The following is a 13,744-nucleotide window of genomic DNA, read 5'->3' as shown; positions in this document are numbered from 1 at the left end:
ACATCAGCCTCTTTGGTAACGGAGAAACCTTTTAGTGATTACTGCTGTTTTTTTGGAGGAAGGTAGCATAAGACGAGACTTTGTGCTGCTGAGGCCAGTGCTAAAGTGCATGTGCTCTTCCTTTAAAATATGGTGATTTTGGTATATTCCTGATTTGAATATTTAGCTTACTTATAATTCCCTTACAAAGTAGTATACCATATACCCAGGGCCTGCAATCAAAATCATCCTATTGGGCCTGCAACACTGGTTGCACCAACCACACAAGTACACAAGTAGCCTTTCAAATCGGCCTCATGCCTGCCATTGCAAGACTGTGTGGACAGTTTACCACCTCTTCGACTTGCATTTAAAACCACTTGCCAAGCCTTAAAATCCCTTTTTATTACACTTAGGTCACCTATAAGATAAGCCCTATGTGCCCTTTGGTACAAAAGGGGGTGGTGATGGACAGAGCATCTGAACCAATCAAACACTCACACCCAGTCAACAGATCTAGGTTTAATCCATCACAGTTCTTTAGCCCACTCTGCCACCCCAGTTCAGACATGGCCAGATCTGTTGACTGGGTGTGAGTGTTTGATTGGCTCAGATGCTCCGTCCATCACCACCCCCTTTTGTACCGCTTTTGGCCGCCATAAGTTGGCAGGGTATGCTCAGACGTGAGTCCCTTGCTCACTTTGCCACTGGATTCAAGCAAGCTGGGCTGAAGACCGCTGTAATGCCAGAAACCGGTCCTAGGAAGCTTGTTTCCGGTCCAGGGAAGGCATGGCTTGGCAGTTCGGGCTGGACTGTTCCCATGAGGCACAGGGTCAAACTGATTTGCATATGGCCATGTCTGAACTGGGGTGGCAGAGTGGGCTAAAGAACGGTGATGGATTAAACCCAGATCTGTTGACTGGGTGTGAGTGTTTGATTGGTTCAGATGCTCCATCCATCACCACCCCCTTTTGTACCACTATGTGCCCTTTGGGCAGGGTGCTGTGTAACTAAATGGTAGGAGATGTACCTTCCAGTTTTACATGGCCTGGTAGGGACAAACAGTTACATTTGTTTTTCACTACTGTGAGGCCAATTCCTCTCATAGGCTATCATTGGCAATTCCTTAAAACACATTTAAGCTGTAATTCCTGATCAGAAAGGAGTAACTATATAATGTTTCCTATCTTTGGAATGGTGGTGAAAAATCCTCTTTAGTGGTAAAGTTGAATTGCCGTTACCTTTTTATAAATGCCATGTTTTAGGAGGTAATGTTTTTAAATACAATGATTCCTATATGGCTAAAATGGTTCAAGAAAGATGCAAGAGTTACATCAGAATTGAGAACACTAGACCTGAGTGAGAAAGAGCGTGCTGAGTGAAGCTTCACGCTTTCTAGAAATGAATACATTTTTTTGACTCAATTGTGACATTTTAATATTTCACTCTTCACTTCACATTCACAAAAACCAGCTCCGCAGTAACCTGGCGTTGCAGCACACCAGAGTGGCACTCGGCCACTCCTGGTGGGGCCCGATGATGAAGCATGTCACCAACCAGGTTGGTGAGTGAGGGCTTTCTAATCAACCTATAAAGGTTCCATTCGCAAGCAACTTAGACTTTGTGCTAGACTACTTGCCAACACCAACCCCCCCTCCTTTTTCTTTGTAGTCATTTTTGTGACGGTCCTCTGTTGATTTATTGGATGGGATACTCTGTCACAAACGTCATGGATATCCCATCCGCCGTATTCCAAGTGACATAGGATATAATGCACTCGTAAGGCGGTGAACGGGAGGTCCGGCACGTTTGTCAAGGAATTTCCCATCCGTCAAGATCAACTCAGGCCCATTGCCTCAGTCCACCCATGCACAATGTTAGCTCAGGTTTTATGCTCCTAAAACAGATTAAATATTCTCTTAAATTAGAAAGATGTAACCTCACCCCACTTATGTACTCACCTGATTAACTAACTGAATGACCAGAGCATTGCAGTCCCTTTGCAATGAATGTTCCGCAGTACAATTTAGGTACCTCAGTGTTGACACATGGAGCGTTAATTGAGTGAGGGTACCATCCTCTTTCAATGAAACATGTGCATTTATGGTAATCCCATCACTGGTTTGGTTATTATGCATGTCGGACTCTGCGTGCCAAGTCTCTATTTAGCAAGAATCTGGTTGGATTGGATTGTAAGGGGAGTGTCAGATCAAGAACTTTGTCCAAAATGTTTGGGCTGGATGGCTTCACAGGTCAGAGCAGTGACATAGGCTGCTGCAAACCCTCCACCCAATTTACCCTTCATATTCTGATGCACGTTTTATGACCTGCTAAGAGGAGACCACTGGGGGAGGTAATGGAGCCTCATTAAAACCATTAGCAGCATTTGGAGTGAGAAGGCACCTGTGAATGTTCAGACTGGGCTTCAGGGTGGATCAGGTGTGGGTGAGGGCTGATTCTCACCCTCGAATGAGGTGTAAGGGTAGCAGTGTGGATTGATGTGGGTGGACAGAGGGTGTCCACAGATTCCCTGTGGATGGCCAATGGAGGTCAATAATAATCCACATTTGTAAAGCGCGAAAAATCACCCGTAAGGGTCTCTAGGCGCTGAGGGCCGTCGGGAAGATTAAGCAAGCTATTGCCCAGAGTCACATGGTGCTGGGCTAACCTGCCGCCAGAGCCAGGGATCGAACCGTGATCCCCAGATTCCGGCGTCAGTCGCCCTGGCCGCGGCACCACACCTCTCCCCAGGTCATAGTTCTTACATGGCACGCAGAGTCTTTGCTCCCAATTTATCATTTAGGGGATTCTTGATAGTGTCAATGAAATGTTCCTGTTTCTCATTTCAGTGTGCTGGAGGAGAGTCTCTCTTGTTCAGACATACATTCAATCTTTGGTTCTGGGCTAAGCACTGAAGAACGAAACCTCAGGTAAAGAGAATCGATGCACACGTGAGCGGTCCCCTGAAGATATGTCTCTTCTTACTTGCATTATATAACGTGGTAGATCATGGGCTGTCAATGTTTATGATCACCCCAGTCACAGAGGAGAAAGATCAACATCACTGCTGAGGATAAGGAGCACCCATTGGGGATTCAGGCTATCGGAGTTAGTGCATTTAAAGCATTCCTAGTGACACTTAATATTGCGGTTTTTAATGCCAGCTGCACATATATCTCCACTGGACTTTTCCTTCTCAGAGAGAGTTTAGACATATAGATTCAGGGGCACATTTTCTAAGGTTTCAAACAACGCAGGGCAGCAAGCAAAGTTTCTGGGCTGCGTTGCATGAAACGGAGAGAGCAGAAAAGGGCCATATCTACCAAGAAATGGCAACATTATTTTTATATATTTATTTATTTTATTTGTAAAGCGCACTGTCCCCTAGCAGGCTTCCTGGCGCTTAGCAAACTCAGAGTACAGAATAAAATCCTGCCCCCTTCCTTGCACTGACACGCTGTGGCAACCTAGCGCCAACGCATGCCCCTTTGCACCTTGTTGCAAGGGCGCCTGTGTTACAGGCAGGATTGAAGGGTCACCTTCCTGCACAAAAACAATCCTTATAGGCATTTTGTTTGCAATGCAGTATGCATCACACATAGAAAAAGGAAGTAACAAGGAGAATTAGATATATGTCTCCGTGTTACCCTTGGATCTGAAACGCAAAGCAATTTGGCACAATCCTAAGTTTACTGGCCTTAGTAGATCTGAGAATGCATCAAAATCCATGGGTGGGTGCGTAGCAACGCCCAGGCTCCGCCCAGGCCCCGCCCAGGCCCCGCCTATGATCCACCCAGGATCTGCCCAGGCCCTGCCCAGAATCCGCCCAGGCCCCTCCCAGGCTCCGCCCAGGCCCCGCCCAGGCCCCGCCCAGGCTCCACCCAGGCCCCGGCCAGGCCCCTCCCAGGCTCCGCCCAGGCCCCTCCCAGGCTCCGACCAGGCCCCGCCCAGAATCCACCCAGGCCCCTCCCAGGCTCCGCCCAGGCCCCGCACAGGCTCCACCCAGGCCCCGGCCAGGCCCCTCCCAGGCTCCGCCCAGGCCCCGCCCAGGCCCCTCCCAGGCTCTGCCCAGGCTGCACCCAGGCCTCGCCCAGGCCCCGCCCAGGCCCCGCCCAGGATCCACCCAGGCCCCGCCCAGGCCCCGCCCATGGAACACCACAGGAAGCAAGATAGCACAAGGCAGCGCTCCTTTTTTTCTCAAGGCCACACAAGGCGCTGCAAATCGGCCTTTGCGTGGCTTTGTTAATCTCTACTAACCTTTTGGGTCGTTAGTAAATCAGCTCCATGATTTGAGCAACAATTCCAATTTTGTTAAAGCATTTATAAATAATTTTCCTTTTTACAAAAGATTCATTGAATTGTATCTAAAGAGTTGTTTATCCATTCTGATCAATGCTGATATCGTTTACCATACTGCTTCCATGAAATGATTGGCTTTCACTTCATAACACATTTCTGGGTATTTTCCACTGGGGTAAATTCAATCTGGCACTGGGAGAGGTTAAATCCTAAAGTCAGGGGTTGGTTAGCTGCCATGTTTGAGTCACTTCCCACCGGCTGGACAGACAGGAGAGGAAAGAGACCATCACCCTAATCCCAAGCCATGATAATCTTATTTGTTGTATTATACTGAGCTGGTGTATAGCTTAGAGTTTACTTCCTGCAAACCATCAGATGGTGGTTCTCTGATGGAGGCAAGTACATGTTAAAAGCATCACATGGCAAAGGGCACCTCCTTGAGCAAACTCCTGATGCTGACTGGCTGGGGTTCCAAGGGAGTTAGTGCAGATGTGAAACACTCCAAAGGCGATGGGAAGAACCCTGCAATCTTTCTAACAGCTGGCAGTCGCTTGCGGCAGCACTCCAACCCATCGTTCTTTTGCTCTCCACGCCACCACAGTTTTCACCCAGCCATATGGAAATCAGTCTTGACCCTGCTCCAATGGGAACAGTCCAGCCAGGACTGCCAGGCCATGTCCTTCTTGAACTCGAACAGAAGCATCCTAGGCCCAGTTTTCTCCCAGCTGTGGGCTCATCGGCCGTGGACAGTTTTTAGTGCAGATATGTACCTGAATCTGAGCCAGAGCGATGATTTGTCCAGGAATTACCAATCTAGAGGAGAGAAGGAACTGGGCGAGTTCACCTCATGGAACCAGATCTTCTTACAGCTAATAAATATGTCTGCCAAAGATTTGACATATTAAAAAGGGATTATGTTAATATTATGCCCCAAGGACAAATGTGGGATTTAGTCCCAAGAAGGCTAGACAGCTTCTATAGTGCTCAGGATTTTGATAAAATCCAAATTTAATATCAATATTTAGACCATTGTCCTCAGCCCTCGCCTCTGCTGCGCACATCAGAAAATTGCCAGCGCATTAGTTTGCGATAATATATAGGCCACAAAGCTTTCCAGCTTCCCAAACCACTCTTCATGCAAATAGGTCATTGCCAGGCAGTAGTATCCATACATTAGGTAACACCTCCCAGTCTCAAAGTAAAAACTCCCCATTCATATGGTGGTCGCCCCACCCCACAAACACCAGCAGAACCCCAATGTAGGAGTGGGGTTCCAGTGTTTGACAAATGAATTCCACACCATCTGGTAGGAGTAAGGATGGCTGTAGGATGGAGATGAGTTGTGTCAACTCAAAGTTAGTGGTAGCCCCCCACTCCATCTCAAGGGACCATCATCATTCCTAGGATTACTTTCCTGTGTTTTTCAAATATGCTGTGACAAAACAGGTATCTGGGACATACCCTTGCCGGCACCATGCATGAGTTCCGAACACGGAAGAGAATGCCGGGGTCTGCTGTCATTGTGAAGTGAGGCCGGGCTGGCTCTGGGGTCTCTCTGCAATACATAAAGAGCATGCATGGCAGAGAACGGGAGAATGTCACTCCAATCTTAAGGGCTTGGTGATACATCAGGAAGAAGCTATGTGCACCGCTTTGTTTATGTGATAACCCTAAAATGAGGAAAATACTGCCAGTGGCTCAGGTAGTGATTAGCCCTTAGGGCATGTGTGTGCGCCACATCTGCACACTTACCTTTTTGGGGGTGCATCAGGGGGGCCCTAGGCCCCCTGGCACCCTTGCAATTGCAATTTGCGAATACAAATTTGGTAATCGCAAATTGCAAATGCTTTCCCATTTATTCCTATGGGCCTACAAGCCCATAGGAATGAATGGAGTGACATTAGCGAATAGCGAATAGCGATTGGCAATTTGCGAATCGCTATTAGGTAATGTGTAGGAATTGCAATTTATTTTGCGATTCCTACCTGTATAGGGAATTGCGATTCCCAAATAGCGATTCCTTAAAAATCGCTATTTAGAAATCGTAATTCCTTATGTTGATGCATGTGCCCCTAAGTGATTTCAACAGTGGTAAAATTGGATTGTGAAAATAACTTGTAAAATGTCCAGGTTCATATATGAGATTAAATTAATTTGAGTATTGAGTGCATTTGAATGATAATGACTATTTTAAAACGAATAGTTCAATATCCCATTTATATAACATATATTTTTAGCCATATAACTAGAAAAAGCAAATAAGATATAATATTATTTTATCTGTAGAAGTCCCTCTCTAGATTCCTCTAAGTGAGTCTGTCAGTGTTTAAAATTTGGATTGCGAAAATAAATTGTAAAATGCTCAGGTTCATTTCTAAGATTAATCTACTGTGAATATTGATTGCCTTGTAATTGTAATAACTTTTTTTCAACGCTTGAATGTCACATTTATATAACACCCTATATTTTTTAGCCAAAAATTGGAATCAGCAAATAAAATATAAGACTTTTTTTTATCTCTTTTAGGAAATTGATCTGTGGGCCTAATGTTATTGAAGTTGAAGTTGTGCCAATCTGGAAACTACTTTTCACGGAGGTACAATGTTTAATTCACAATGCACTTGAGTTCTGGGTAATTTCTGAGCTGGAATTTGAACTGGTGGAAGGGAAAGCCTGGGAGGAGTTCACTGAGTTCTACTACGCAGAACTTCACTAAGTGCAATAAAAACCTCCGCCTGCTACGCGGAGCTCCGCAAGCAACGGAGTGTGTTGGATAAATGCTGTTCGCTGTGATTTTCAGTGCCAGGGGCTTGTCTGCCCTGTGCAATCATCGCGAATGGCACCATGCACAGAGCAAGCGGGTGCTGCCTCCTTTCTGTCACTCGATTAGATTTTTACTTGAGCTCCAGCTTTCTCAACGCAAATAAACAGTTTCTCAATGCGAGCGGTCGCGAGCATACGCAACCACTCGCAATGAGCAATCTGATCGCCTGCATTGAGAAGTATCACCCCAAGGTTGATTTTCCACGCTTGCGATCAACAACTTGATGATGATGATCAACAATGAGGAAAAATCTCGCCGGAAGGTGTATTTTCCTCGCTCGCTAACTTGACGATTACGAATGCGAGCGAGGCAAAAAACTCAGCGAGCTCCGCAGAGTGGAGTTTTTTTTAACTTTGCGAGCTCCGCAGAGTGCTGAAATCTCTGCAAACTCCACGAGCGGAGCGGAGTTTACTGGCCAGACTTAGTGAAGAGGTCACCAAAGAGGCACTGCATGGTGGTGCCACACCCTCAGGTGCTGGATTTGGGCACTCATACTGGCAGACCATAGGTCAAGAGGTCAATGCATGGGGTTTTTGAGAGTTCCCAACAGATCTTACCTGATCCCGTTACCTATCCAGAGGTGTCTCATGTAGTTTTCTAGCTGGTTTCAACCACATCAAAAACAGTGCATGAACTGTAGCCTGCAACACACCTCATCAACAGACTGTGAGTCTGTTTAAAGGGGTCTGTATGGAGAAATCATGTACACAATCTGAGATACATCCTTCAAGACAGGGCCACAATCGAACATACTCTGGCATTGAGACCAGGTATCATGTATGCTCTCTGGGGTGGAAGAGCTTGCTGGTATATGAAGATATTTATCACGCATTTAACTCAAAAAAGAAGACCTTCATTCATATGATACTTCATATTTAGATATTTTATTTCCGATTACAGTTAGAATGAAAGAGAAGGATTGAAATGATTGGGGCCCATTGGGTTCATATAGAAAAGTACTGTGGGGTGGACAGGAGCTGGCAATTTACTAGTGAGTCTCACTCCAGGTGCTAGAAAAAAAGTAGTGGGTAGCTCAGTCCTAGGGATGCAGAGGTGAAACAGAGGTGCAGGCGTGCCCTCACTTTCTAACCCTGCTCGGTCAGTGGAATCCCATCCTGGACAGATAGCCAAGGGGTGAGATCACAGAAATGGATTTGAAATCACAAACAACAAAGCAACAGACACAAATATCGATTGGATTTCTGCTATGATTGATTTGGACTTCTAAAATTAGCTAATCTGAAAACATAATTGTCACCCACTGAGTTATAAGGATATCTATGGGGGGCCAGGGAGGGGTGTGAGCGGATGTATGACGTTACAACTCATGCTTTTACCACGCATGCCTATACAACGCGGTTTGTACAACGCATGCCTTTACAACGCATAGTGCTTTGGGGCGCTGGATAGTGAATAGTTTAATTTATTATTTCAACTCCAATCCCCGTGGATAGTAGGGAATGTGTTGGATAGTAAATTAAACCTATTCCCTATTCTAGAGCGCCCCCCAGCGCAATGCGTTGTAATGGTTTGCGTTGTAAAAGTTGCGTCGTAAAGGCACTGCGTGGTAAAAGTTGCGTTGTAAAGGATGTTTCCGGGTGTGAGCATCAGGCTTCGCTAACAAGGCAGGGCGTGGAAAGATAATAGTGGCTACAGCAAGCGATGTGGAGGAAGATCTACCGATGAAACAATATTGTGGGAGTGAGGACATGAAATGTATCAGAGTGACCTGCTGCCAAGCAGCGGCAGTGCACCGGGTTTAGTCTGGACCAACCTGCGGCCACACGTCAGAGCCGCCTCGTCCACTCGTGAATCCTGTAAGAAGCTGAAGATAAGACTTTCGATTGGACCTCACAAGTCTTCCCGGTGATAGAGCGCTCTACAAATGCACATAATATAACCTATCCTACATATAAGCTAGCCCAGGTTAAAAATATAAATATATTAAGAAAAATAAAGAAAAAACAAAAAGGGCTTTACATCTTATGACGAACGGAAAATAGAACTAAAATATGAGATTTACATTCATATACACTATAAAATGAAACACAAACATGTTATTATGGCAAATCAATGTTCAAAAGGGTTGCCATATAAATCAATGGAATCCCAAAATAATATTAAAGACCTGATTTATCTTTTGCGAACGGTTACTCTGTCACAAACGTGATAGATATCCCGTCCGCCTTATTACAGGTGCATTATATCATAATTTACTTTAATAAGGCGGGTAGGATATCTGTCCCTGTGACTGAGTGAGCTCCCAGCAGACTCTACCTCAGGCCCTAGGAATCATCTAGGGTGAGTTAGGCAGTGTCTAGAGAGAGTCCAGGCAGCGTCTAGAGAGAGTCCAGGCAGCGTCTAGAGAGAGTCCAGGCAGTGTCTAGAGAGAATCCAGGTAGCGTCTAGAGAGAGTCCAGGCAGCGTCTAGAGAGAGTCCTGGAAGCGTCTAGAGAGAGTCCAGGCAGCGTCTAGAGAGAGTCCAGGCAGTGTCTAGAGAGAGTCCAGGCAGCGTCTAGAGAGAGTCCAGGCAGTGTCTAGAGAGAATCCAGGTAGCGTCTAGAGAGAGTCCAGGCAGCGTCTAGAGAGAGTCCTGGAAGCGTCTAGAGAGAGTCCAGGCAGCGTCTAGAGAGAGTCCAGGCAGCGTCTAGAGAGAGTCCTGGAAGCGTCTAGAGAGAGTCCAGGCAGCGTCTAGAGAGAGTCCAGGCAGCGTCTAGAGAGAGTCCTGGAAGCGTCTAGAGAGAGTCCAGGCAGCGTCTAGAGAGAGTCCAGGCAGCGTCTAGAGAGAGTCCAGGCAGCGTCTAGAGAGAATCCAGGTAGCGTCTAGAGAGAGTCCAGGCAGCGTCTAGAGAGAGTCCAGGCAGCGTCTAGAGAGAGTCCTGGAAGCGTCTAGAGAGAGTCCAGGCAGCGTCTAGAGAGAGTCCAGGCAGCGTCTAGAGAGAGTCCTGGAAGCGTCTAGAGAGAGTCCAGGCAGCGTCTAGAGAGAGTCCAGGCAGCGTCTAGAGAGAGTCCAGGCAGCATCTAGAGATAGTCCAGGCAGTGTCTAGAGAGAGTCCAGGCAGCGTCTAGAGAGAGTCCAGGCAGCGTCTAGAGAGAGTCCAGGCAGCGTCTAGAGAGAGTCCAGGCAGCATCTATAGAGAGTCCAGGCAGCATCTAGAGAGAGTCCAGGCAGCATCTAGAGAGAGTCCAGGCAGCATCTAGAGAGAGTCCAGGCAGCATCTAAGGAGAGTCCAGGCAGCATCTAGAGAGAGTCCAGGCAGCGTCTAGAGAGAGTCCAGGCAGTGTCTAGAGAGAGTCCAGGCAGCATCTAGAGAGAGTCCAGGCAGCATCTAGAGAGAGTCCAGGCAGCGTCTAGAGAGAGTCCAGGCAGCATCTAGAGAGAATCCAGGCAGCATCTAATGGGAGTCCTCCCAGCGTCTAGAGAGAGTCTAGGCAGCATCTAGAGAGAGTCCAGGCAGCATCTAAGGAGAGTCCAGGCAGCATCCAGAGAGAGTCCAGGCAGCATCCAGAGAGAGTCCAGGCAGCGTCCAGAGAGAGTCCAGGCAGCGTCTAGAGAGAGTCCAGGCAGCATCTAAGGAGAGTCCAGGCAGCGTCTAGAGAGAGTCCAGGCAGCTTCTAGAGAGAGTCCAGGCAGCGTCTAGAGAGAGTCCAGGCAGCATCTAAGGAGAGTCCAGGCAGCGTCTAGAGAGAGTCCAGGCAGCTTCTAGAAAGAGTCCAGGCAGCGTCTAGAGAGAGTCCAGGCAGCGTCTAGAGAGAGTCCAGGCAGCGTCTAGAGAGAGTCCAGGCAGCGTCTGCGCTGACGCAGGAGCTCGCGGAGACGCAGTATCTCTGGCAGACCCAAGCTTGCATGTCAACCCATGAGGGTAACTTCTCAATGCAGAAATATTTCAGGAAGATCAATACACACACACAACTAGTTCAAAGCATGCCGCACACCCATACCTATTACACACATATACATCTCCCACTTTTAAAGCACTATAATGTCACTTTGAGATTTGCTATCAGGATGTCAAAATCTAAATGAGAACTCAGGAAGACAATCCTGATGGGCTTTCATGAATCTAAACCTTCAATTAAAACTAAACTTAGGGGGGCAGATTTACAATTCCTGGCGCATCCCTGCAAATCAGGAGGGCTGCGCCAGGAAACTTGCGACACGCATCACAATCCTTGCGCCACCACGGATGCGCAGCAATTACAATGCAGCGCATCATGGCGCAAGGAAATGCAGATGTGTGTTGCATCTGCCTTCGTAACGTTGGCGCCAGGCTGGAGTTGTGTTGCGGGCGCGACGCAACTCCAGCACTAGACTATCTTCCACATGGTGCGTCACACCTTACTCTTGCTTCAAGCAGGCGCAGGGTTTTGACGCAGTAGGGTCGGAAAAGTGACTGAGTGAAATCTTGTAGATTTCACTCAGGCACTTTTTCAAGGCGTTCCTGCGATGGACTGCCACCACTGCGACAGTACGCCCACATGAAACCTGACGCAGGTTTCATGTGGAGCATGTGTTACAACGTGACGCATCTCCCTGTATGCGTCACGTTGTAATTCCATCGCAGCATGGCGCTAGCTTTAAGCCGCCGCTGCGTTACAGAAGTGATGCAACGGCGGTGCAAAAGTGGCGCACGGCTTGTAAATCTGCCCCCACATGTATAAACGCCCTCCAGCTGTCCTTGTGCAGAAGCAGAGGTGTCCTCAGCGAGTCTGGGAAGATCTAAATGAAAAGGACTCGAGTAAAGTCCCAGTGACACTTTGTTGGCAGAAGCATTCAGCATCTGGCTGCTGTACCGCTTCTTTGTGCCCTGAGAACAGGGAGCCTGTTCACTGCAGTCCAGTACAGGGAACCTGTTCAACTACGGAAGCCGCCAACCCAGTCCAGCATTGTTGCCATTGGCTCATTCGAGTTCTCCGCCAGCAAAGCGGGTGAGGCACCCTTCAAAGTCACACGTGGCTGGAAAGCATATAAAATATCTACATTTCTAGCAATCATAATCTAAAATACTAGTCATACATATATTTGAAGGTCTCTACATTACAGGCAGAATAAATAGATCATTGCTGAGCAGTGATGGATTCACAGTGGCATTTCTACTCCCTGAATATTAAAAACAGGTCCTTGACTCACTGTCATGGGGGTCATCCTTGAGAGCTGGGCACAGTGCACAGAGCACACAGGGGTTAGCAGGCCTGAGGCCCCAGGCTCCTGAAAGCAGGCAGGCAGCCCTCTCAAAGCAGGTGCATTCCTACTAATGGGTGCAAACATGGGGACAATGTTTAGGAAATCATTCCAAGGACATCAGTGTACACACAGCAGGACCCCTGTACATTTAAGAACAGAAGGGTCTCCCAATCGCCACATCTTCTTGTTATGTTTCTGTCCACAGCCTCTTGCCCTACATCTGGTGCAAGAGAGACCATTACACCGAATTCTGTGTCTCTTTGGAAAACAAACTGTAAGAATTTATTTTGGTAGGAAATAGTGTTTTCCCTATAGAAAGGGAAGATGTTGCAATAAACGCTCTGACGTTGATTAATTCGAAGCTTAGAAGCCAAAGATACAACTAATGTCCCCCGGATAAGGTGTGAAAGGCTGAATCATTTGAGGTCGATACATATACTAACAAAGAAAGTGTATCTATTTTAAATGAAATGCAAGTTACATGTTTATAAAACTGCTTCAGTTAGCAAATAATCCTTCTTCTATTGACTATACGAAAAACACATTCCTCGTTCTTGCTATTTCTTATTAATAAAAAGAAGAAACAGGCAAACGTAAATATTGTGGTCTGACTTCCAGAGTTGTATCTGTGTGTGTTATAATCAGAGTCTGAGTTACTTTATTGCTTGATTAATTAAAATCATTACAATCATTAGAACATATTAAATAGACAGTATCATAAAGGTGTGTGTTATATTGCGGTTTCATTTCAAGAGTTGTATCAGTGTTTGTTATATTGTGGTCTGACTTCAAGTGTTGTATGGATAAGTGTTATACTGTGGTCTGATTCCAATAGTTGTATCAGTGTGTGTTATATTGTGGTCTGATTTCAAGAGTTGTATAAGTGTGTGTCACATTGTGACCTAATTTCAATAGTGGTATTGTTGTGTGTTTGTTGGTCTAACCATGCTGTTCCCTTTTCCTCAGGTGTTGAACCCTTTCTATGCCTTCGAGGCCTGCAGCTTGGCGCTTTGGTTGGCTGTCGGCTACATTGAGTACTCCATCGCAGTCATTGTTATGACTCTGGCTTCCATCTTCTTCACTGTGCATGACCTGAGAAAGGTAAGCTCTAAGCTCCGCCCCTCCAGGAATGTAAAGAAGAGCCGGTTTCTGGTTCTGCCAACTAATGTAAAACAAAAAGGGGAGGTGGTGTGGGGTAAGAAAGGTTGGAACTGGGCAGAAGAAATACAGCGAGCACATCGGACTCCGTTCAATCCAAAGAAACATGCAAAAGAAGCGGACAAGCCTAGAGCTATATTGATATTCTTGGGAAATTTTGTATTGAGACAAGCAATATCGGAAACAGAGAGACCAGACGCAAGAAAAACAGTTGGGGAGATATCGTTTTTTGTCAGACCAGACTTCTGCCATATAACAGTGGAGAGACGCTGGAGGTTGAGACAGCTGATTCTACCTTT

At 46.6% G+C, this 13,744-nt stretch overlaps 1 protein-coding gene across 1 annotated transcript in view; it reads left to right on the top strand.

The window, feature by feature from the left end:
* LOC147684259 (putative cation-transporting ATPase 13A4) overlaps nt 1-13,744 on the top strand; it is a 202,679-nt gene that overhangs the window by 66,383 nt on the left and 122,552 nt on the right. The window contains exons 5-7 of the mRNA XM_086944656.1: nt 2,829-2,909; nt 6,805-6,874; nt 13,254-13,388. Of these exons, the coding sequence (XP_086800782.1) occupies nt 2,829-2,909; nt 6,805-6,874; nt 13,254-13,388 (286 nt within the window). The remainder of the gene's footprint in view (nt 1-2,828; nt 2,910-6,804; nt 6,875-13,253; nt 13,389-13,744) is intronic.

Source organism: Lissotriton vulgaris, chromosome 11 (assembly GCF_964263255.1).
Source record: "Lissotriton vulgaris chromosome 11, aLisVul1.2, whole genome shotgun sequence".
Classification (NCBI taxonomy): Eukaryota; Metazoa; Chordata; class Amphibia; order Caudata; family Salamandridae; genus Lissotriton; species Lissotriton vulgaris.
This window is presented reverse-complemented; position numbering and strand designations above follow the sequence as displayed.